Consider the following 26065-nt stretch of genomic DNA (forward strand, 5'->3'; position numbering starts at 1 on the left):
TTATTTCAAGGTAAATATTGTCACCAATATCTGCTTGCATCATTAGTTCTGGCTCTTTACACATCGCTGAATTTGATCAATCCTCAAGTTGCAGTCATGCCTTCGGTTCCCTAAGCTCTGGAATTTCTTCCCGAAATCCATCCAGCACCTTCCAAACCAGGCATTTCTTTCTCCCAAGGTCGGTTACCTTCCTTTCTATCTCCTGATGAAGAATTGAGCTGACCCATAAAAGCATCTCACAGACATACAGCCTGGCAACAGTAATTCCAACTGTTTAGTTTAGAGATAGAGCGCGGAAACAGGCCCTTCGGCCCACCGAGTCCGCACCGACCAGCGATCCCCGCACACTAACACCATTCTACACTAGGGACAATTTTTATAGTAAACCAAGCCAATTAACCTCCAATCCTCTACGTCTTTGGAGTGCGGGAGGAAACCGAAGTTCTCGGAGAAAACCCACGCAGGTCACGGGGAGAACGCATAAACTCCGTACAGACACGCACGCATAGTCAGGATCGGACTCTGGTGCTGTAAGGCAGCAACAGTCCCACTGCACCACCATACCCGTTGGGATCTGTACATGGACATTGTTTCATTGGCTCTCGGAGTGGACTTCTATACATTGGCGAGACCAAACACAGACTGTGCGATCATTTTGCCGAATCCCTTCGCTCAGTCCCACTTGGCCGGCGCAATTTCCCGGTTGCCAAACATTTTAACTCCCCTTCCCATGCTGAGGACAGGTCAATGTTTCACAATTAAAGAGTCAGCAAGCTATGAGCAGCCAATTACCACTGATTTGCAAGAACAAAGACCCGACGGCCACTTCCAAAGCTTGAGAGGCCCCGAAGACGGGAGAGTCGAGGAGTCAGCCGCTAGCGGAGACTTCAAGTTATTCACAAGTTATAGGAGTGGAATTAGGCCATTCAGCCCATCGAGCCCACTGCACCATTCAATCATGGCTGATCTCTGCATCCTAATCCCATTTTCCTGCCTTCTCCCCATAACCTCCAACACCAATGATGGATGCGAGGAGTGGTAGGAGAGGGACCAGGGTATTAGACAATAGGTGCAGGAGTAGGCCATCTGGCCCTTCGAGCCAGCACCGCCATTTAATGTGCTCATGGCTGATCATCCCCAATCAGTATCCTGTTCCTGCCTTCTCCCCATATCCCCTGACTCCGCTATTATTACCACCAGTGCCTTCAGGGTCGGCTGCAGGAGGCACCCCCTGGGACAGCAGAGGCGGTCAGCAGCGGAGTGGGACGTTGGTTCTCGAGCCTGCAGGCTTCCTGGATCAGGGGCCCTCGCCCTCCAGGACTTCCAACATGTGGACTGGACTTTGGATTGTTTGTGGTTTCTGGGTTTTTTTGTTTTTTTTTTTTTTTTATTTTGCACAGTGCCAAAATTGTGATGACTGTGCATTTGTGGTTATGCAAAATAATTTCAGTGTGCTGCGCAAACGTAATAATAAAGAATCATTGAACCATTAGGTGGCAGTGCAGTACACTCTATACCAATGGCTCAAGTCACACAGCACAGACACCGAATTGAAGGGTTTCGGCCCGAAACGTTGCCTATCTCCTTCGCTCCATAGATGCTGTTGCACCCACTGAGTTTCTCCAGCATTTTTGTGTACCTGAATTATAAATACAAGCACATAATCTTACACCACACTGCTCCCAAAACATTCAGGCAACATTCACTTTGGTACCAATATGCAAAACATTGTCCTCTTTAGATTGCAGAACCCGACCACAGTACACAAAGTGTAAATTTTCAGACACAGCCAAGTAGGCAACTCGGTGATCAGTGAACCACAGCGGGTGATTAGGCTGAAGGGGCCTGCCAAAACTATTCAGTTTGTCGCCCTTCAACTCGATGAAGAGGAATTTTCTTCACCACTTCAAGGAGGCTTGAATTCGGATGCTTGTTAATGGGCCATCAGGTGCCTTTATAGAAATGCCATTCGCTCACCCTCAAAGTCATACTGCTCACAGAATCTGATAAAGTCTCTTTTCAAAAGGATTGATAAACTGGCACCTCTGGAAGAAGCAACATGTAAGAAGCGTGATCATTAGAATGGCATTAGAGCAAATATAATAACGTTGACTTTTTGTCATTTGGTCCGCTCCAGAAACATGGCAACTCTTGTGTATTGCCTAGATGAGGTCGACTGTATAATTTAACCAGGTTGTGTGCAAAGCAAAGTAGTTCATTGTAGACAAAAATGCTGGAGAAACTCAATGGGTGAGTCAGCATCTATGGAGCGAAGGAAATAGGCAACGTTTCGGGCCGACACCCTTCTTCAGACTGATGTAGGGTGTGGGGGTGTGGGGGAGGGGGGGAAGAAGAAAGGAAGAGGAGCCAGAGGGCTGAGGGAGAGCTGAGAAGGGAAGGAGACAATAAGGGCTACTGGAAATTGGAGAAGTCAATGTTCATGCCACTGGGGTGTAAACTGCCCAAACAGGGAATATGAGGCGCTGCTCCTCCAATTTCCGGTGGTGTTCACTCTGACCATGGAGGAGGCCCAGGACAGAAAGGTCACATTCGGAATGGGAGGGGGAGTTGAAGTGCTGATCCACCGGGAAATCAGATTGGTTATTGTGGACTGAGCGGAGGTGTTCGGCGAAACGATCACCAAGCCTGCTGCGCTTGGTCTCGCCGCTGTAGATCAGCGGACATCTCGAGCAGCGGATGCAATAGATGAGGTTGGAGGAGGTGCAGGTGAACCTCTGCCGCACCTGGAACGACTGCTTGGGTCCTTGAATGGAGTCGATGGGGAGGAGGTAAAACTGTACCTGGTTACAGGTGACAATAAAGTATTGTTGAATAATTACTTCAAGTGAAAAGCCCATGAAGCGCAGTGATTGAGTGCATATTTAATTTGTAGTTGATTAACGGTTATCTGCAGTCCAATATGTGAAGTCCACAAAGTACTCTACACACACTAATATCTGTTTTCTAGTATTATAATAAATCATAATACTTATGATTTGGCTGCCTTTCCATTTGGATTTGTTGCCACTCCTACTAAAATGCAGAAATAAATGGATCATTAGTCAGCACAAATATTGAGCAATGATGACTTCCTTCCCTTTGCCAACTGTTTCCAAGTGTTTACACTGCTAATAACGATAGTCTAGCTGGATCCTGTGCCTACTGGAAACACGTACACGCCCACACCCAACTCTACTGATACTTCCCCTTGCAGGAAACCAATCCTGCATTCCCACTCCCTCCCTTCATTCATACATTGATTTTTTTAAAAGGACCCTACCCAACTCAAAACCATGAATGCCTGTAAAAAAAAGTGTGCAAAATGCTCACCTTTCAATCTTAGCTCATTAATCACCACGTGCCAGAGAGCAGAGAACGTTTGCCTATAATGCCCTCTCCCTGAAAGTTATCAAACCACCCTCCAGGCTCCTGCTAATGTTTAAGAAGGAACTGCAGATGCTGGAATATCAAAGGTAGACAAAAGTGCTGGAGAAACTCAGCGGGTGCGGCAGCATCTATGGTGCGAAGGAAATAGGCAACGTTTCGGGCCAAAACGTTGCCCATTTCCTTTGCTCCACAGATGCAACCCAAGGGTTTCGGCCCGAAACGTTGCCTCTTCCCTTCGCTCCCCAGATGCTGCCGCACCCGCTGAGTTTCTCCAGCACTTTGGTCTACCTCCTGCTAATGTATTATTTTGTCAGTGGGAGCTGTTATTGAATCTGAGTCCACTCTCCTTTCAGTGCATTCACAGAACATGGAACAAACAGTGGAGCACAGGAATAGGCCCCAATGTGTTGGAATAACTCAGCGGGTCAGACAGCATCTCTGAAGAAAGAGGATGGATGACATTTTGGGTTGGGATCCTTCTTCAGACTGAAGAGTCCCAACCGAAAACGTCACCCATCTTTTTTCTCCTGAGTTATTCCAGTACTTAGCGTCTGTCTTTGGTATAAACCAGCATTTGCAGTTCTTTTGTTTCTACACGAATAGACCCTTCAGCCCACACCAGCTGTGACGAACTTGATGCCAAGACCAACTCTTACCTTCCTGCACATGCCCCACATCCCTCCATTCTCTGCATATCCATCCATGTACGTACCTAAATGCCTTTTAAACCACTATTTTGCATAAGCCTTGACTAGCCCTGGCAGCTATTGCAACGTTTAAGGAAAATGTGGACAAGTACACACATAGGGACAGGTTTAGAGGGATATGGGTCAAATGGAGGCAGGTGGTTCAGAGTCTGAAGGAGGGTCTTGACCCAAACACATCACCCATTACCTCTATCCAGAGATGCTGCCTATCCCGCTGAATTACTCTTCGATATAAAGCAGCATCTGCAGTTCCCTCCTACACATTAGGTTTGATGGGATATGGGCCAAACGCAGGCAGAGGCCACTGGTGTAGATGGGACATGTTGGCCAGTGTGGGCAAGTCGGGTCAAAGGGCCTGTTTCCACACTGTAAGACTATGACTCTATGAGATACCCAGGTACAGGATTCAAACCTACCTTTATGAAAGCAAATCCTGCTCCATTATCAGTAATGGTTAATCCCAGAGCCTCTTCGGCTTTGAACACATCCACTTCTTTCCTGAGACCCTTCGTGTGTGCAAAAATAAAATCTTCCAGACCAATCTGCCCTCCGAGGAGTTTGTCCATGTCTATTCTGTGTGTGTTCAATGTGCAGAACAAAATCTGTAGGGAGGAAAAACACAGATTGTAAATACAGAACAGTATTTAGAAGATACGCAAGGTGTATCAACACAAAGTGTGTCGACACAAGGTGTATCTACACGAGGTGTATTAAGAAGATACAAGGTGTCCCAAACTAACTATGTCCTAGGGAGTCGAAGAGCATGTTATTGACATATGTACCGACACAGAAGAAAGAAATCTGTACTTGCAGCACCACAACAGTTCGGTAAAAACAGTACTAAATAGATATTATAATAAACACACATTAAAAAGTTCAATAAATAAAAATAAAACAACAGAGCAAAAAAAAGTAATTTGTGCACTCAAGGCAGTTTGGAGTTTAGTTGTAGCTGAGAGGGTTCAATAGCCTGAAGGTTGCAGGGAAGAAGCTGTTGCTGAAGGTTATAGAAGTAGAATTAGGCCATTCGGCCCATCTAGTCTTCTCTGCCATTCAATCATGGCTGATCTATCTTTCCTCTCCACCCCATTCTCCTGCCTTCTCCCCATAACCCGACACCCGTACTAATCAAGGATCTATCAATCTCCGCCTTAAAAATATCAATTGACTTGGCCTCCACAGCCTTCTGTGGCAATGAATTCCATAGATTCACCACCCTCCGACTAAATAAATTCCTCATCTGCTTTCTAAAGGTGCGTCCTTTTATTCTGACACTGTGCCCTCTGGTCCCAGACTCTTCCACAAGTGGAAACTTCCTCTCCACATCCACTCGATCCAGACCTCGCACTCTCCGGTACGATTCAGTGAATGAACCAGCGTTTTATGTCTGCAGAAGTTACCAGATTCAAAACGCACTCATGCAGCTCCTTCAATTCAAGAGCTTTCCCCGACTCCCTCCCCTCCACCATCTGCTGTCAAGATTCAAGAGAGTTTATTGTCATGTGTCCCTGATAGGACAATGAAATTCTTGCTTTGCTTCAGCACAACAGAACATAGTAGGCATGACTACAAAACAGATCAGTGTGTCCATATACCATTATATAAATGTACACACACATGAAACTGATAAAGTGCAAATATCAGATAATGGGCTATTAATGTTCAGAGGTTGTCCGAGCCAAGTTTAATAACCTGATGGCTGTGGGGAAGTAGCTATTCCTGAACCTGGTCGTTGCAGTCTTCAGTCTCCGGTACCTTCTACCTGAAGGTAGCGGGGAGATGAGTGTGTGGCCAGGCCTCAAGCTCGAGAAACACCTCTTTAAACCCTGAAGATGCTGCTTTAAATCTCTACCGATTGTTTCTCTCACTGTCTCTCTTCCCAGTTCAGACGATGGGTCTGAGACTCGAAATGTTAGAGTCAGAGTGTCATAGAGTGATACACTGTGGAAATAGGCCCATCGGCCCTACTTGCCCACACCAGCCAACTACAAGCTACACCAGTTCCACTTGCCTGCTCCTGGTCCATATCCCCCCCAAACCTGCCCTATCTATGTACCTGTATAATTGTTTCTTAAACGATGGGATAGTCCCAACCTCAACTACCTCCTCTGGCAGCTTGTTCCATACACCCACCATCCTTTGTGTGAAAATGTTACCTCTCGGATTCCTATTAAATCTTTTCCCCTTCACCTTGAACCTATGTCCTCTAGTTCTCAATTCCCCTACTATGGGCAAGAGGCTGTTCATCTACTCGATCTATTCCTCTCATTTTGTACACCTCTATAAGATCCCCCCCCCACATCCTCCTTCGCTCCATGGAATAGAGACCCAGCCTACGCAACCTCTCCGTATAGTTCACACACTCTAGTCCTGGAAACATCCTCGTAAATCTTTTCTGAACCCTTTCACGCTTGACAATATCTATCCTACAACATGGTGCCCAGAACTGAACACAAGATCCTAGATGCGGTCTCACCAACGTCTTATACAACTACAACATGACCTCACAACTTCTAAACTCAATACTCTGACTGATGAAGGCCAAAGTGCCAAAAACATTTTTGACCACCTTATCTACCTGCGACTCGACCTTCAAGGAACCATGCACCTAGGTCCCTCTCCTCTCAAACAGGGGGATCTACCATTTACTGCATTTTAGGTAAATTTAATTTAGAGAAACAGCATGGAAACAAGCCCTTCAACCCACTGAGTCCACGCTGACCAATGATCACCCATACACTAATTCTATGCTATACACAAGGGACAATTTACAGAAGCCAATTAACCTGCACATCTTTGGAATGTGGGAAGTTTGGAAACCGGAGCACCCTGCGGTCACAGGGAAGACTGCAAACTCCGTATACACAGCACACCCGTAATCAGGAATGAAGCCAAGTCTCTGGAGCTGTAAGGAGGCAAATCTACTGCTGCACCACCGTGTTGCTCAAAGATGCCGAATTATGTAATTGTATGTAAATTAATGCTCAATTGAACTATGGGGCATTAAACAGAGATAAATATGATTCAGTAATCGTAATTCTTGCATTTAATCTTCTCTCAAACATTACCAAAGGCAACACGTTTAAGTCATTCATTTATTTCTGTTAATGGGACACTGCTACGTGCAAAATGGTTGATTTTTTGTCTACGTAACATAGTAAAACGCTTCAGGCATGATAAATGCTTGTTAGTCTCTTTTCTTGCCTGCATACCTGAACATGTAGAGGCAAATACCATGCGCCAAACAGCAGTAAGAATCTCACTATTCTTGAATCCTTAGAACTCAGCTATGGAAAATGCTGCAGCTTCTTCCAAATGCCACAAAAACCAGGCAGCATTGCTATATGGGTATATTTTGCTCAAACAATGTGCAGGAAGGAACTGCAGATGCTGGTTTAAACCAAAGATAGACACAGAAAGCTGGAGTAACTCAGCGGGTCAGCCAGCATCCCTAGAGAAAAGGAATAGGTGACGTTTCGGGTCGAGACCCTTCTTCAGACAATCAAGCAATCCAGCTTTCCGCCTCTCCCTCGTCTAAACATGTAAGTGTAAGAATGGGAAGCAGTGTGGGCCTCAAAGGGTCCTCAGGGACACTCCACTGATATTCCACCACAAAGCCACTATTACGCCATCTCAAAACTACACTTTAGAGAAAAACAGCATAGAAACGGACTCTTGGGCCCACCAAGTCCACTCATACCAGCGATCACCTCATACACCGACACTAGGGGCAATTAACAATTTTTACCATAGCCAATTAACCTACGAACCTATACATCTTTCGAATGTGGGGTGAAACCAGAGCACCCCACATGGTCACAGGGAGAACCTACAAACACCGCACATACAGCATTCGTAGTCAGGATCGAACCCGGGTCTCTGGCGCTGTAAGGCAGCTGCGCCACTGCTGCGCCACACTGCCGCCATCCTTTTGCCCAAATCCCATGTCCAAGCATTAGCAGCACCCTCAACCAGTTGAAAATATCCTAAGCAAAACTCAACAGCTCAAAGTGTAAGAAATCCACGATGCCCAGTCAAGTTGATGGGATAATTTGCTCACAACTTGGCTAGCAATTAGTAAGAGGCCACGTACCACATGGATAAACTGGAAATGCCACCACCTACAATGTAAGGCAAATGTAACCGCATCTGGCCCTGGGCCAGTTTGTATTTAATCCCCATGTTGAACTGTTTTGAATTGCTGATGTTGAGCCTTCTGGAACTATCAAGTGTATCCTAGGACATTGTGAGGGCACGGCAAATATTTTTGTATCTTTCCTAGCTAATAATGAGGTCCTGGAAGACTATAAGCTGAGAATGTTGCATCTTTAATCAGGAAGAGATGCAAGGACAAGCCATGGAACTATGGAACGGTGTGGTACTGTGATAGAGTTGCTGCCTTAAGGCGCCAGATATTTGCGATCGATCCCAACTGCGAGTGCTGTCTACCAAATTTGTACATTCTCCCTGCGACCGCAAGGGTTTTCTCCTGTTTCCAACACTCCAACGACGTACAGGTTTGTTGGTGAGACACAAAATGCTGGAGTAACTCAGCGGCTCAGGCAGCATCTCTGGAGAGAAGGAATGGGTGACGTTTTGGGTCGAGACCTTTCTTCAGACTGACAGAGCAGAAGATAGTACCCATGCCAGCACCGAGTTGGGAAGACTATTAAACAGAAACTGCAGGCACTATAAATTTAAAATTGAAACAGGAAATGCTGGAAATATTCAGCAGGCCTGACGGCATCGGTGGAGAGGGCAAAACAGAGACAAAGTTTCAGGTTGGTAACGTCTCATCAGGTCTGTGGGGAGTTGGGGCTGTCTAGACAGTACAGAGGTAATACAGGAAGAAAAGCTTTAATAGACACACTGTGCTGGAGTAATTCTGGAGCATCACTGGGTTAAACGTGGCTAAACGACGTTTCGGGTCAGAACCCCTCTTCAGACAAAAGACCAGTCTGAAGAAGGGACCTACCTTCCATGTTCTCCAGAGATGCTGGCTGGCCTGCTGAGTTACTCCAGCACTTTGTCTTTTTGTGTAAACCAGCATCTGCAGTTCCTTGTACGATATGATAGGATAAAACTTTATTCATCCCCAGATGGAAATTGGTCTGCTAACAGTCATAAAACACACCAAGGTACACGGAATAAATTAAAAGTGAAAACTAAAGAAAAAGACAAGCGACTGTTGGCTGGTTCCCCCCCCCCACTGCCACGGAGGTTCCCGTTGCTACCGATGTTCCTGCCGCCACTGAGGCTCACGTTGCCACCGAGGCCCCACCACTGCCGAGGCTCCTGTTGCTGCCGAGGCTCCCGTTGCCACCAAGGTCCCCCGCTGCGGCCAAGACTCTTGCTGCCACCGTGGCCCCTGCTGCTGCCTAGGCCCCACCACTGCCGAGGCTCCTGTTGCTGCCGAGGCTCCCGTTGCCACCAAGGTCCCCCGCTGCAGCCAAGACTCTTGCTGCCACCGTGGCCCCTGCTGCCGCCTAGGCCCCACCACTGCCGAGGCTCCTGTTGCTGCCGAGGCTCCCGTTGCCACCAAGGCCCCCCGCTGCGGCCAAGACTCTTGCTGCCACCGGGGCCCCTGCTGCCGCCTAGGCCCCACCACTGCCGAGGCTTCTGTTGCTGTCAAGGCTCCCACTGCCGCCGAGGCTCCCAATGCTGTCGAGGCTCACGCTGCTGCCGAGGCACCCGGTGGCGCTGCGGAGACTGCCCTCATCACCGCCAGAGGCTCCTTCGGCCCAGAGGGGCCTCGCGTCCAGCTTCTCCGCAGTCCACTGGGCGGCCTGTGGGGCAAGTCGGACATACCGGGGCGCATTTCGGTCAGCGGCGCGACTGCAAGAAAACTACGACTTCTTGTATTTACGAGAAAAACTTTAACCTGTGTGTTTGTTTGTTGGCATCCGAGGAAATCTGTTAATAAGTGTGATCATGCAGACCATGGGTGTGGAAAAGGTGCACAGAATGAGGATGATGACCCGAGGCCAAATGACCCAAATCTTCATTTGTCGGTTGTGGGCATTTCTGTGAAAATCCTGGCTACCAGATGTAAAGTTGACAGAAACCTGCTTTGTTGGCCAGTCGTCTCTATAGGTACCCACCTGTGACTCACCATCCATTTGAGACCATGATGTTTGCCAGCATTTTGGGATGGATAGACACAAAGTGTTGGAGTAATTCAGGGGTCAGATGGCTTCCCCAGAGATGCTGCCTGACCCACTGAGTTACCAGTGCCGTTTTTGATAAACCCAGCATCTGCAGTTCCTGACCTGAAACATCATCCATCTATCCACATTCTCCCAAGACCGAAACGTCACCTATCCATATTCTCCAAGAGTGCTGATCCGAAACGTCGCCTATTCACGTTCTCCACAGATGCTACCCGACCTGCTGAGTTACTCCAGCACTTTGCATCTTTTTTTGTCTGCAGTTCCTTGGGTTCCTACTTCCTGGTCCTACTTTTCTTCAAACTACTTCTGTTGAGATATTGATACCCGAAATCAACTATTGGTTTTGAAATCACAAGGTATGGCCATGTGAATAAAGAACAGTCATTGTAAAAAAGGAGGCGCAAAGACACACAGTAAAGCAGCCACTTGAAGCGGACAACAGTGTTTATAGTCAACGGGTTCCTCAAACTGTACATGCATATATTTGTTCTGGGACAGAGCAAACGTAACAAGACTATGAGGTATTCTGAAATGATTGCCAAATGTACAGGAAACATAATGGGCATGTCAAATCGCACAAAGGACTGGGCTAACTGGAATTTCAACCAATTAGTTCCGAGAAGCAACAAACCTCAAAGCCACAACAGAGACAGAACAGATCAAGGCAAGGGAGACCAATGTGAACAATATTAGGTGAATGAGAAAAGCCTTCAATATACTCAGTCCTCACTGTCCACTGACTTGTTATCCACAGACCAGCGTAATTTCGAGATCGGTCCCAGGCCCCATCTCATTAATTTGCAAATATATTTTTACACAAAGATAGACAAGGTGCTCGAGTAACTCAGCGGGTTAGGCAGCATCTGCAGAGAAAAAGGTTGGGTGATGTTTCAGGTCGGGACACTTTTCTTCAGACAGTCTGAAGGTCACCTGTAGTTTCTCTCTGGAGATGTTGCACGGCCTGCTGAGTTACAGCATCATTCGGTGTCTATCTTTGGTATAAGCCAGCATCTGCAGATTTTTGTTTCTATATCTATACACATGCAGCAAAGGCCAGAGATTTTAATTCAAAACAGGTGTGAGACAAAAGGATCAAAGAGTTGCTAATAGTGAAGCCAGAGGAAGGAATGCGACTGGAGGGGGAGGGGAGAAACGGGTGCCAGTCCAGGTGAGGATTTATCTAAAATGGGAAGCAATCTGTTAACTTGAGGATAGAAACATAGAAAATAGGTGCAGGAGTAGGCCATTCGGCCCTTCGAGCCTGCACTGCCATTCAATATGATCATGGCTGATCATCCAACTCGGTATCCTGTACCAGCCTTCTCTCCATACCCCCTGATCTCTTTAGCCACAAGGGCCACATCTAACTCCCTCTTAAATATAGCCAATGAACTGGCCTCAACAACCTTCTATGGCAGAGAATTCCAGAGATTCACCAATCGCTGTGTGAAAAATGTTTTTCTCATCTCGGTCCCAAAAGATTTCCCCCTTATCCTTAAACTGTGACCCCTTGTTCTGGACTTCCCCAACATCGGGAAAAATCTTCCTGCATCTAGCCTGTCCAACCCCTTAAGAATTTTGTACGTTTCTATAAGACCCCCCCCCCCCCCCCCCCTCAGTCTTCTAAATTCTAGCGAGTACAAGCCGAGTCTTTCCAGTCTTTCTTCATATGGAAGTCCTGACATCCCAGGAACCTTCTCTGTACTCCCTCTATGGCAAGAATGTCCTTTCTCAGATTAGACACAAAGAGGCTGGAGTAACTCAACAGGACAGGTGGCATCTCTGGAGAGATTAACTCGAGTATGGATTATGAAATGTGTTAGTACAAATGGGGACAAGAGCTGGTTTTCCAATGAATTGTTGGCAGCTTGAAATTCAAACAGCTACTCACTGGTGTTAGGGGTTATGGGAAGAAGACAGGAGAATGGGGTTGAGAGGGAAAGATGGATCAGCCATGATTGAATGGCGAAGTAGACTTGATGGGCCAAATGTCCTAATTCTGCTCCTACCACTTATGAACTCAATCTAGCCAATGTCAGCCACAGTCAAAGCAATCTCCGAACACAAGTGACCCCAAGCATTCTGGAATTTCTAAATATGCAAAGATAACATCACCGTGACTTGTTCTCTGACCCTGTGGGAAAACAGTACAGCTCCACCACCAACAGAAACAAAGCTGGAACATGCTGGTGCCATTTCTAACTAACAGCTATTAGAGTGAATTCCATTAAAGAACTGAGTTGTTTTAATAATTATAAAGCAGCTTCCTTGAAAAGAACAAAGACATATTTTCATCTGAAAGGGAATCAAAAACTGTAATCAAACCACCAATAAATGAATTAGGGAAGTCAGAAGAAGCTGCTTCAGCACACGACATAAAACGTGGGACTCGTCACAGAACTTGGGGCAACAGCCGAAACTTAATTTAAGATGAAAATGGATATGCATGAACATTTCTAGGGATTTTATGCAGATTTTCTCAATCTAAGGCTCTGCTCGATTGAATCACTTCTGAAGACTGGTCATTGCTTTCGAATTGGAAACACAGTGAGAATTTAGACAAAAGGAGTAAAATCATACGCTGTGTAAAGAAGAGGAACTGCAGATGCTGGTTTGACATAAACTGAGAGCCAGATTAAGTTAAGTGAAAACATATTCAAACAGAATACAATAGAACCAAATAGCCTATTGTACTATATCTAGATTTTCAAATTGGCGTGAAATTTAGAAGTGAAACACAACTCTAAAACGGCGGCATTCAATCTCTATAATTAGATCTGAGATTGTATTGGGTGATAGTGGCAAGACATTGGAAAAACAGATTCCCTTGAAGATGGCACATAAACCCATTTGAGAGCTTTGCTATAAACCAACTTGGTGTAAAATCAAAGGCAGACAAAAATGCTGGAGAAACTCGGTGGGTGAGGCAGCATTTATGGAGAGAAGGAATAGGCGACGTTTCGGGTCAAGACCCTTCCTCAGATTAATGTCGGGGTGGGGGGGGGGAGAAAGAAAGGAAGAGGCAGAGATTTCTACAGTCTTCTCAGCATCTCCTTGTACTTGAAAACAAACAAGGCATTTCCGTTTGATTTCATTATGACCAGCTCACTTAACCCCGTGCCATAAACAAAGTTGAAAGAATTGCCAGTACCAGCATAGAACAGAGAACATCACAGCACAGGAAAAGGCCCATTTCCCTGCTGACCATGATGCCAATTTAAATTAACCCCACATAGATACAAAGCGCTGGATTGGATCATGCAGCATCTCTGAAGGAAAAGGATGGGTGACTTTTTGGGTCAGAACCCTTCCTTCAGACTGAAAGCAGAGGTAGAGGATATGGCATGTCGTCCATATCCTTCCATTTCCTGCTTGTTCATGCAACTATCAAAATGCATCTTAAATATTGCTATTGTACCTGCTTCCACCACTTTCCCTGCCAAAACATTGCATGCACCTATCACTCTTTGTTCAAAAACACTTGCCTTGCACATCTTTAAACATCACCCCCCATCATCTTTTGACATTTGAATCCAGGGCAAGACTCACTATTTATCCTCTTTATATTTCTCATCAGTTTAGAAACAAATGTGACCAACTAATACTCTCTCATCCAGGCAACATCCTGGCGAATCTCTTGAGCACCCTCTCCAATGCCTTCGCATCCTTCCTATAATGCAGCGATCAAACCGGACTCCAAATCAAGTCAAGTCGTCAAGTCAAGTCAAGTATATTCGTCACATACACATACAAGATGTGCAGTGAAATGAAAAGTGGCAATGCTAGCGGACTTTGTGCAAAAAGACAAACAAACTATAAACACACTCATAAACACACCCATATTCTTTTACATTAAATATTGGAAGGAAAAACGTTCAGTGAAGTTAGTCCCTGGTGAGATTTACAGTCCGAAATGGCCTCTGGGAAGAAACTCCTTCTCAACCTCTCCGTTCTCACAGCATGGAAACAGAGGCGTTTGCCTGACCGTAGCAGCTGGAACAGTCCGTTGCAGGGGTGGAAGGGGTCTCCCATGATTTTATTGGCTCTGGAGTTGCACCTCCTGATGTATAGTTCCTGCAGAAGGGTGAGTGAAGTTCCCATAGTGCGTTCGGCCGAACGCACTACTCTCTGCAGCGCCTTCTTGTCCTGGGCAGAGCAATTCCCAAACCAGATGGTAATGTTCCCGGACAAGATGCTTTCCACAGCCGCTGCGTAGAAGCACTGGAGAATCCTCGGAGACACTCTGAATTTCCTCAATTGCCTGAGGTGGTAAAGGCGCTGCCTTGCCTTACTCACGAGTGCTGCGGCGTGTGATATCCATGTCATATCCTCAGAGATGTGGACTCCCAGATATTTAAAACAGCTCACCCTATCCACAGGATCCCCATTTATCCTCAATGGAGTGTACGTGGCCAGGGATGTGGCCTGAACAAAGTGTTATATAGATGTATCACAACTGAATAACATTTATGTGGTGACTATTGCATACTTTGGGTATGTAAGCAAAGTATTTCACTATGACTTGTCACATGCCACTTGTGACAATAAAGTATTCATTCATTCATTCTTGGTGCCCCAATGGATAATGGGAAGTATATCTTTGCCGCTCTATTTGTGTTTGCCACTTTCAGGGATCTATGGATTTGCAACCCAAGATCCTCTGTACAATACGCCCACCATTCAAGGGCCTGTCCCACTTGACCGTCATTTACGCGACAGGCCGGTAGTGACTGACGAGCGACATTCGCGCGTGTCATCATGCTGTCTGGAGCACGTGAAGAAGGGTTTCGACCCGAAACGTCATCCATTTCTTCTCTCCAGAGATGCTGCCGGTCCTGCTGAGTTACTCCTGCATTTTGTGTCTATCTCCAATCGTCTTGGCCCCGCTCTGGGAGTAGGAGTGGGGGGGCAGATCCGGGTCTGCAACGGCCGTGAGCCCCAGGCCGAGCTCGGCAATCGCTTGCCTGTTTCTGCTGCTGTTGGAGGTGAGACGTTGCGCCGCGCCAGGGTGTCCTTCCATTTCTCTGCTCATATTTCCAACTGATCTATATCCATATCCTTTGACTATAATCCTCATTGTCCACACATTCTGGCAATTGTTGTGTCAGCTGCAAACTTACTAATCAGCACATCAACATTTTTGCCTAAATCACGTGCATATGCCACAAACAAGAACTGCTAGCACTGATCCCTGTGGAACCCCACTGGTCACAGACCTCCAGACAGAATAACACCCAGCCATCACTGCTGCGTCTTCGGTGGCTCAGCTGGAATCCAATCATCCAAGTCTCTGTGGATTAATCATGTGACAACCTTCTGGAGCAGCCTGGAAAGTTGTCAAATGCTTTACTAAATAAAGTCCAAGTAAACAACAATCACTGCCCTGCCCTCGATCATCTAATCACCTCCGCTAAAATCTCAATCAGATTCATGTGGCATGAACGTCCCACACAGTCATGCCAACAGCTGTCCCTAAAGCTATTGCAGATGTGTGTGTTAAATCCTTCCAAAGAATCTTCACTATCACTGTTGTAACGAGCAGAGGTGTACAATTTCTCTTCCGCCCTTCTTAAACAACAGTGGTTATTCTCCAGTCCTCTGGGGCTTTGCCTAAGGATGAAGTGGATACAAAGGTCTCTGACAAGGCCCCAGCACTTGTGTAAATATCAGGTTACCCAGTTGTGCTGCATCTATACACTGACCTCCTCCACTCGTTGTCACTAACTAGCCATGGAAGTCAGCAGAGCAATGCTAAACATTTTATTTAAAGCAAACTTATTTTGAGTAGGCCATACGCCAACTATCGGTTAAGCAGTCCAAGTCATTTGGGTGCAACATTCCTTCCTCATTGAACAGAGATGTAATAAGAAGGTTTTTTTCCCCAGCAGATGCTTGGTATCACGAATGACCCATTATTTTGTGAACAATTACGTCAACTGCAGAGCTGCGGCAGTAAAATGGCCGACAAAGTAGGTTGGAGACTAGTTTGTGAAGTCGTTCTCTTCAGCGGCTGATTGTGCAGGGCTTCAGTGTGCTCTCAACGCCACCTCGTAGGCTCTTTCTCCACTCTGGGCAGTTATAATAATAATAATATTTATAAAGCGCTTTTAGACAACATCAGTTACCACAAAGTGCTGTAGATGGGAAGTCAACAAAAAGTTATTACAAACTACTAAAACCATTAAGACGACAGGACTATAAAAACAGTAAAAATTAAAAGACATTAAAAGCACTAAAACAGGAACAAAGTCTCAGCCAGTGAATAAAAGTGAGTTTTTAGGGAGGATTTAAAGATGGACAGTGAAGGGGCCTGTCTGATCTGCAGTGGCAAGGTGTTCCAGAGTGCCGGGGCAGCAACAGAAAAGGCTCTATCCCCTCTGAGCTTCCGCTTAGACCGTGGTACCTCAAGGAGCAGCTGATCCGCTGGAGCATATAGGTGGAGCAGCTCAGAGAGGTAAGGCGGGGCGAGGCCATTCAATGATTTAAAAACAAATAAAATAATTTTAAAATGAACTCGAAAGTGCACTGGGAGCCAGTGAAGGGAGGCCAAAATTGGCGTAATGTGCTCCCTCTTTCGAGTTCCAGTTAAAAGGCGAGCGGCAGCATTTTGGACCAACTGGAGACGAGCCAACGAAGCTCGTGAGACTCCAGAGTAGAGTGCAGAAGTTTCTAGAACTCGGGAGAAGATGTTGTAATTCTTCAAGGAAATTTTAACACAGTTGGCATCACGGGTGGCACAGTAGCGTCAGAGACCCGGGTTCAATCCAGACTACGGGTGCTGTCTGTACGGAGTTTGTACATTCTCCCCGTGACCACATGGGTTTTCTCCTGGTGCTCCATTTCCTCCCACACTCCAAAGGCAAACATTTGGCTTGGTACAAATGTAAATTGTCCCTGGTGTGTGTAGGATAGTGTTAGTATGCAGGGGAACACTGGTCAGCGCGGATTCGATGGGCCAAAGGGTCTGTTTCTGCGCTGCATCTCTAAACTAAACTAAAAAAATTAGGGACATGTACAGGTCTTAAATACCAAACCACCCTACAACCCATACATTCCACCAAAGATTTTTGTTTACATGAAAGAAACGATATGTAAAGGTTAGAGCACTTATTAACCGCAGCTGGTTTGTTTTCTGGACAAGATGTTAAAGGAACAGTCAGAACCAGAGGCTCGTGACAGAATTCCTTCAGCATGATGAACAACCATCATCGCTCTGATTCAATTTCACGGCAATTGTTGTCAATTTCACACCTCCCTGGGTCCAAACAGCAATTGTTCACACCGTGTCAGTCTCCTGCAGCAACTTGCTATTTCAGTTACGACGACTGTAGCAAATCATTCGGGATTGAAAATCTATGCAATTACGTTGAACCTCTGGTATTTCCTTCCAATGGCCATGTAAAACATGTACTAGTTTATACAAATAAAGCTAAAATCTGAGCTTCACAACAAAAGTCATAAAGAGGCTGTTCCTCTGCGGCGCCCTAATCTGCGAGTTTAGAAGAGTTTGGCCTCGACTCAAACTCGCATCATGGTCGACACGTGATCCTAGGAGGTCCTATGAGGTCACTGGAACTCTCCTTCATGCTCGAGGGAAGTTCCCGCATATCCAGCTGGCGGTTTCATCGCTGACGCTCCATCCAACGCGAGTTTTTCAGACGAGTACCCTCGAGCTTGAAGGTCGAAGACACACTTCTGAACTTGCGGATTAGGTCGCCACAGTGGAACAGCCCCTTAACAGTGATTATTTTAATTTTTTTTAAAGACATCAGTTATGGAGTTTCACAATTTATTTTAATGCAAATCCAATAGATTTTTTCCAGAGCAAATCATTTTCGATGCAATACTTGAGCAATTTAACAATGTGGGTGAAGTGTGTAGTAATCTCAAAGTGCTGAAGTAACTCAGCAGGTCAAGCAGCATCTCTGGAGAAAAAGGATTGGTGACGTTTCGGGTTGGGTTCCTTCGTCCCCGAGACGTCACCCATCCTTTGTCTCCAGAGGTGCTGCCTGACCCGCTGAATTACTCCATCACTTTGAGTCTATCTTTGGTATTAACCAGCATCCATAGTTCTTTGTTTCTACATTGTGTAGTAATATCTTCTTTGAAGCCACCTCTTGCACTAAAAGTTATTTCTTGCACTAAACATTATTTCCGTTATCGTTTATCTGTACACAGTGGATGGTTCGATTGTAATCATTGGTTGTCTTTCCGTTGACTGGTTAGCAAGCAACAAAACCTTTCACTGCACCACAGTACACGTGAAATAAGCTAAACCAAGTCATAAACTAAAGCTCTCCATTGTTAAGGGTTTTTCCTGGGCTCACTTTTTAAGAAGGATGAGGAAATACAGTAACTAAATTGGATGACAGAAACTGAAGCATCCACCTTGGGGGGAAAATCTGATCAAGATATACACGTTATTGTCATGCTTGTATTGGGAAGATTGAGATAAGCAGCACATTGTCACGGATGACTCAATGATCAAGGGTTCGCAGATTTAGTGTGCGGAGCGAAGGTTAAGACGGAAACAAAGAAAATAACATTTTATGCAGGGAATAGTTGCTGCCAAGCTACCTTTGTATCGGTGGTGGAGTCATGCGGGGCTTTTGAAAGGGAATTTGGCAGACAATGCAGGGAAGTAATTGGCCGTGTCAAAATGCTTGCTGGTTTACAAAAAAATGGCACAACATGCTGAAATAACTCAGCGGGTCACGCAGTATCTGTGGAGAGCATGGATAGGCGGTGTTTCGGGTCAAGACACTTCTTCAGACTGATTGTGATGAGGGAGAGGGAGGTTAGCTGAGAGAGAAGAGGGGGGCAGGACATAGCCTGGCAAGTAATAGGGGGATACAGGGCAAACATAGAAATATAGAAAATAGGTGCAGGAGTAGGTCATCCGGCCCTTCGAGCCAGCACCGCCATTCAGTATGATCATGGCTGATCATCCAACTCAGTATCCTGTACCTGCCTCCTCTCCATACCCCCTGATCCCTTTAGCCACAAGGGCCACATCTAATTCCCTCTTAAATATAGCCAATGAACTGGCCCCAACTACCCTCTGTGGCAGAGAATTCCACAGATTCACCACTCTCTGTGTGAAAAAAGGACGTCCCCCTTATCCTTAAACTGTAGCCCCTTGTTCTGGACTTCCCCAACATCGGGAACAATCTTCCTGCATCTAGCCTGTCCAACCCCTTAAGAATTTTGTACGTTTCTATAAGATCCCCCCTCAATCTTCTAAATTCTAGCGAGTACAAGCCGAGTCTATCCCGTCTTTCTTCATATGAAAGTCTTGCCATCCCAGGAATCAATCTGGTGAACCTTCTCTGTACTCCCTCTATGGCAAGAATATCTTTCCTCAGATTAGGAGACCAAAACTATACGCAATACTCCAGGTGTGGTCTCACCAAGGCCCTGTACAACTACAGTAGAACCTCCCTGCTCCTATATTCAAATCCTTTTGCTATGAATGCTAACATACCATTCGCTTTCTTCACTGCTTGCTGCACCTGCATGCCTACTTTCATTGGTTGGTGTATTATGACACCCAGGTCTCGTTGCATTTCCCCTTTTCCTAATCGGCCACCATTCAGATAATAGTCTACTTTCCTGTTTTTGCCACCAAAGTGGATAACCTCACATTTATCCACATTATACTGCATCTGCCATGCATTTGCCCACTCACCCAACCTATCCAAGTCACCTTGTAGCCACCTAGCATCCTCCTCACAGCTAACACTGCCCCCCAGCTTCGTGTCATCCGCAAACTTGGAGATGTTGCATTCAAGTAGTTGGGCATCTGCGTATCTGCCGATGGCCAGAGATGAAAAGACAAAAGATGTGAGATACAGACAGAAGAGTTACGAATGTGAAGCCAGAGGAAAGAATTGATGGAAGGGGCGGGTGAGGGGTGAAGGAAACAGGGTGGGGGAGAAGGGGGTGGCGAGGTTTGGTGTGTTACCTATAATTGGAGAATTCATAGTTCATTTTGTTAGATTTCCTACTGGAAATGACAGTATTTCAGTACAAATTGAAATTAATGCAAGATCAAGTTGTATTCCATCTGCCATTTCTGCACACGGAAACCACTATGTTTTACCCACCATGGGGTACATTATCAATCCCATAATTTGCGGCAATATTTACCACACGTACACAAACACTGGCAAACCGAGAAACCACAAGAGTGTGAAGTATGTTTAGCTAAGCACCACCTCCAACACATGTGTCTATTTTCAGGTCCAGAATCTATTTTTTTTTAGTTTAGAGATACAGAGCGGAAACAGGCCCTTTGGCCCACAGCGTCCGTGTCGACAGTAACCCTATCCTACACAATAGGGATAATTATATTGAAGCCAATTAACCTACAAACCTGTTTAAGAAGGTTGCTGCCTCACCCACTGAGTTTCTCCAGCACTTTTGTCAACCTACAAACCTGTATGTCTTGGGAGTGTGGGCCGCACAAACTCCGTACAGACAGCACCCGTAGTCAGGATGCAACCCAGGTCTCTGGCATTGTAAGGCAACAACTCTACCGCTGCACCACCATGTCGCCAGGACACCCTTTTCTCCACACATGCTGCCTGGTCTGCTGAGTTACTCCAGCATTTTGGCATGGTGGCGCAGCGGTAGGGTTGCTGCCTTACAGCGCCGGAGACCCAAGATCGATCCTGGCGACGGGAGCTTTCTCTATGGAGTTTGAACATTGTCCCCATGACCTGCATGGGTTTCCTCTGGGAACTCCAGTTTCCTTCCACATGCCAAAGACATACAGGGTTGCAGGTGAATTGGCTTGGTAAAATTGTAAATTGTCCATCGTGTGTGTAGAATAGTGTTAGTGCGCGGGGATCGCTGGTCAGCACAGACTCGGTGGGCCGAATGTTTCCATCCTGTATCTCTGAACTAAACTAAACCTGAACATTTTGTGTCCATCTACAGTACTAACTGGTTACACCCGATACCAATAGACCAAGAAGCAACCTTGGAAGCCCATCATTTAACACCCTTGCCAGAGGCAATGGAATCCTGCAGAGGGCCGCCACATGTTACTGATGTCTGCAATGATACTACGTGGCACAAAGGATCTCGGAATCCACCCATAAGGTGTAGCTGTCAGCCAAGCCACATTTTGGAAATACCCCTCTCAGTGTCAATGACTGTTATTTATATTGAAGACATTTGTTTCTTAAGCCATTTCTTTGGCACTTTACCAGGGGGCAAATATGAATAGACTTTTTCTGACAGAAGTAGGGTCAGAAATATCAGCAGGCTGTAATTCAAGGTTGACAGGATTATCACTCAACCAATTTTATGTCACACCAAACTAAGATCTGGATCAACGAGTTCCACTTTGCTTTACAATAACCGGCATACCAGCGAAACTACTCAATTATCTATCTGTGACCAGCAAACAAGTCAACAGACAGAAAAAAAATTCCCAGTTGAGAAAAAACAAAGAGCTGGAGTAACTCAGCAGGTCAGGCAGCATCTCTGGAGGACATGGATCGATGTTGATTTGGGTCGGGACATTCTTCAGACTGGAGAAGGATTCTAATCCAAAATGTCTTCTATTTTGTACTGGTAAACTAGCATCTGCAGTTCCTGCAGGCCTGGGTGGAGTGGGTGTGGAGAGGATGTTTCCACTCATGGGGGGGGGGTCCAGGACCAGAGGTCATAGCATCAGAATTAAAGGACGTTTCATTAGAAAAGAGATGAGAGGAATTTCTATAGCTAGACAATAGACAATAGGTGCAGGAGTAGGACATTCGGCCCTACGAGCCAGCACCGCCATTCAATATGATCATGGCTGATCATCCCCAATCAGTACCCTGTTCCTGGCTTCTCTCCATATCCCCTGCCCGCTATTTTTAAGAGCCCTATCTAGCTCTCTCTTGAATGCATGCAGGGAACCTGCCTCCACCGCCCTCTGAGGCAGAGAATTCCACAGTCTCACCACTCTCTGTGAGAAAAAGTGTTTCCTCGTCTCCGTTCTAGATGGCTTACTCCTTATTCTTAAACTGTGGCCCCTGGTTCTGGACTCCCCCAACATCGGGAACATGTTTCCTGCCTCTAGCGTGTCCAAACCCTTAACAATCTTATACCTTTCAATGAGATATCCTCTCATCCTTCTAAACTCCAGAGTGTACAAGCCCAACAGCTCCATTCTCTCAGCATATGACAGTCCCGCCATCCCGGGAATTAACCTTGTAAACCTACACTGCACTCCCTCAATAGCAAGAAGGGTGGTGAATCTGCAGAATTAATTGCCACAGAAGGCTGTGGAGGTCGTCAATTGACATTTTGAAGGCATAGATAGATTCTTGCAGAGAACGGGTGTCGGGTATGGGGAGAAGGCAAGAGAATGGGGTTAAGAGGAAAAGATAGATCAGCCATGGTTGAATGGCAGAGTACATTGAATGACAGAGTAATTCTGCTCCTATCAAAAATTAATTCATGAAGTCTCCATCTATCCATTTGACCCTTATGTTCCACATCTACATCACTGCATGTAGATGAAGTGCAACACTAGGTTAAGGATACTCCAGCCGTGCCAATAGCTTGAAAAGTAGGTCGATCAGAGGACTCCTGTACGTTGGCGAAAGCAAACGTAAAATCGACGACCATTTCGTTGGGACACTTCCGCTCGGTCCGCCTAGGCCTGCGGTATCTCCTGGTTGCCAACCATTTCAACATCCCTTCCCATTTCATACCAACATTTCTGTCCTGGGCCTCCTCCTTTGACAGAGTGAGGCCACGCAAACTGGAGGAACTGTACCTCATATTTAGCTTGGGTAGCTTTCAACCCAGCAGTATGAACATTGAATTCTCTAATTTTAAGTAACTTGGCCTCGTACTCCCCTCCAGTCCCCCCTCCCTCCCTTGGCGTTTTACCAGTTCCCCAGTTATCCATATTGTTTCTCTTGAGATCGCACCTTCCCGAGCCAACAATGGACTTTCCAGGCATAGCACTGCCTGGTCATTTGTGGCTAGCCCGGATTGGCCCTGGTCTTTGCTCACCTCCAGCTCTTCACCCCCCACCCCCCTCTTTTAGTCTGAGGAAGGGTCTGGACCCGAAACGTCACCCATCGCTTTTCTCCAGAGATGCTGCCTGACCAGCTGAGTTACTCCAGCACTTTTATCTCTATCTTTAGAACAGAGGATCAGCGGGTCTGTGCATCATGTCCATTTCTTGGCACTACTCAAAAGAGAGGTCACAAATTACCTGATGGAACACTGCGGGACCTTCTGTCCATTTAAGTTTTTAGAAATACAAGGAATACAATGTTTTGATACACATTCTTTCATTTAAAAACAAACATCTTGACTTAATTGTGCATTTTTACAAGACCAGCACCTTTGTTGTACTATTTTCTCATCCATGACTTGTGGATCTCTGTTTTTCGCACTTAATCGAGTGGAAGGTTGAAAAACAGGACAGAGAAGGTATGGTCCTTTCTTCAGCTTAAGAAGCGGCAGAAGTTTTTGGGGAAGTTATTGGAGCAGAATGAGGACATTCTGCCCATCAAGTCTATTCTGCTGTTCAATCATGGCTGAACTATCTTTTCCTCTCAACCCCATTCCACTGCCTTCTCCCCATAACCCCTGACATCCGTACTAATCAAGAATCTGTCAATCTTAGCCTTAAAAATATCCAATGACGGCCTCCACAGCCTTACATGGTAATGAATTCCACAGATTTACCACCCCTTGACTGAATAAATTCCTCCTCATCTCCCTTTTAAGGGTATGTCCTTTTATTCTGAGCCTCTGGTTCTAGACTCTCCCGCTAGTGGAAACATCCTCTCCACATCTACCCAGGCCTGGATGTAGAGGATCGGCAAAGTTCCACCTCGGGAATGAGTAGGATGATCAGCCATGATCATATTGAATGGCGATGCAGGCTCGAAGGGCCAAATGGCCGACTCCTGCACCTATTTTCTATGTTTCTATGGGATACTATAAAAGATTGTGACAACAATGTATTGATTTCAGGACATGCCTTTTACAACATGTCCATGCTAACTTTTGAATTATTTGTGTCTTTCAGTTATTCCACGTCATCATTCATAAACTTCAAAAAAGGGTTTCTCTTTCCCCCTCAACCCTTCCCTTCAATAATCTGAATTGGTGCAATGAAAACTGAACTTTAGTGACATCCAAAGCGATCGTCTCCACAGAGATGGTGTAATACGCGTTACAGCAGACACTGTTGATTGAGGCAAGAGGAAAAAAAGGGATGTAAAACCGTGCTAACATAAAAATTGTAGAATCAGACTCATCACACTCAACCTCCGCACCCAAAATATAGTTTCTAATCATCTGTAAATTGCTCAAGAATAAAACTGAAATCACTGGATTATTGCCATCCAAACTCAAGTCAAGACATTGTTGTTGCCATCTTGACTGGTGTCAGTAAGTATAACAATCACAAACACATTAAGAGATGGAAAAAAACATCAAGCGTGTAGGAAAGAACTGCAGAAGTTGGTTTACATCAAAGATAGACATAAAATGCTGGAGTAACTTGGCATCATCTCTGGAGAGAAGGAATGAGTGATGTTTCACGTCAACCCGTATGCCACCCATTCCTTCGCTGCAGAGATGCTGCCTGGCTTGCTGAGTTACTCCAGCATTTTGTGTCTATCATCAAGTATTGACCAAGGACAGGCAAGACTGGAAAAGACACCCAAGTTGGAAGTCTCCAGTATTAAACATACCATCTTGACTGAGATAAAGTGGTGAACACGATGCAACTCAGATCTACATCCCCTTTGATGTCTCGTTTTCACATCTTACCCTTCCTTATCTCTGAGCCTCTCTCTTCCTTGACTCAGTCTGAAGAAGGGCGTCGACCTGAAACATCAGGCCTCCTCGGACTGATTTTGAGCCCTATCGCGGGGCGCAACTTAACATCAGAGCTGATCCCTTGCCTGGCATCGCTCCCACCACGGACTTACCATCAAAGGCTCGAAGTCTTCGGCAGAGGCTAATCGGGAAGCTCCAACATCGCGGAAGGTTCGACCAGCTGACATCCCCCAGGAACTGACATCCCCCCTGGTGCGGGAGCTGATCGCCTCGACGCGGAGGACCCGAACGTCACCGGCTACGGGAGTCAAGATCATCCCGTCAACGGGGTCTCGAGGCCCACGACCGAGGAAGAACTAAGGGAAGGACTTCAACTTTATTTCGCCTTCCATCACAATGAGGAATATGTAGGAGTCACTGTGGTGGATGTTCTTGTCAAAATGTGTTTTGGAGTGATCTGTTGCTTTTAATTGTATGACTGACATGGCCAATGAATGTCCTCGTATATTGCAAAACATGCTTGGCGAATAAAGTGTGATTCTGATTCTGATTCTATCCCGAAATTCCGCCAGTTACTCCAGCATCTTCGACCTAAAGCCGTGCTTTAAGTGCATCAACCTCATTCGAGTCAAACTATGCATAGTCAAGTTCCAACCCGTTTTCATTCAGCCAAATTCTATTAAAAAAATTATGACTGAATCTTCTCAAGAAGATTCAAGGGAATGCAAAACAAGTAAATGCAAACGATCTAATTTAAGCGTGGCTCCAAAGGAAAGTCTTAGCCAATTTCAAGCACGCTGGTGTACTAAATAACCCAGCTCTACAAGCTCAGACATGCAAACATTTCCATCCAGTTATATACTGGGGATAATGTCTGCTACTATGCCAATTAAACAAAAACAAACTAAAAGCATGTTTACATTCTAAACAAGATGGCAGTCGAGAACAATTTGTAATCCTAACAAAGTCCTTTATGTTGTGCCACACTTGTGC

General features: G+C 45.8%; 1 protein-coding gene across 1 annotated transcript in view; it reads right to left on the reverse strand.

Moving 5' to 3' along the window:
• gipc2 (GIPC PDZ domain containing family, member 2) overlaps positions 1 to 26065 on the reverse strand; it is a 55699-nt gene that overhangs the window by 16254 nt on the left and 13380 nt on the right. Inside the window, exon 2 of the mRNA XM_055641307.1 lies at positions 4511 to 4696. Within this exon, the coding sequence (XP_055497282.1) occupies positions 4511 to 4696 (186 nt within the window). The remainder of the gene's footprint in view (positions 1 to 4510; positions 4697 to 26065) is intronic.

This window comes from Leucoraja erinacea, chromosome 10 (assembly GCF_028641065.1).
Source record: "Leucoraja erinacea ecotype New England chromosome 10, Leri_hhj_1, whole genome shotgun sequence".
NCBI classification, from domain to species: Eukaryota; Metazoa; Chordata; class Chondrichthyes; order Rajiformes; family Rajidae; genus Leucoraja; species Leucoraja erinaceus.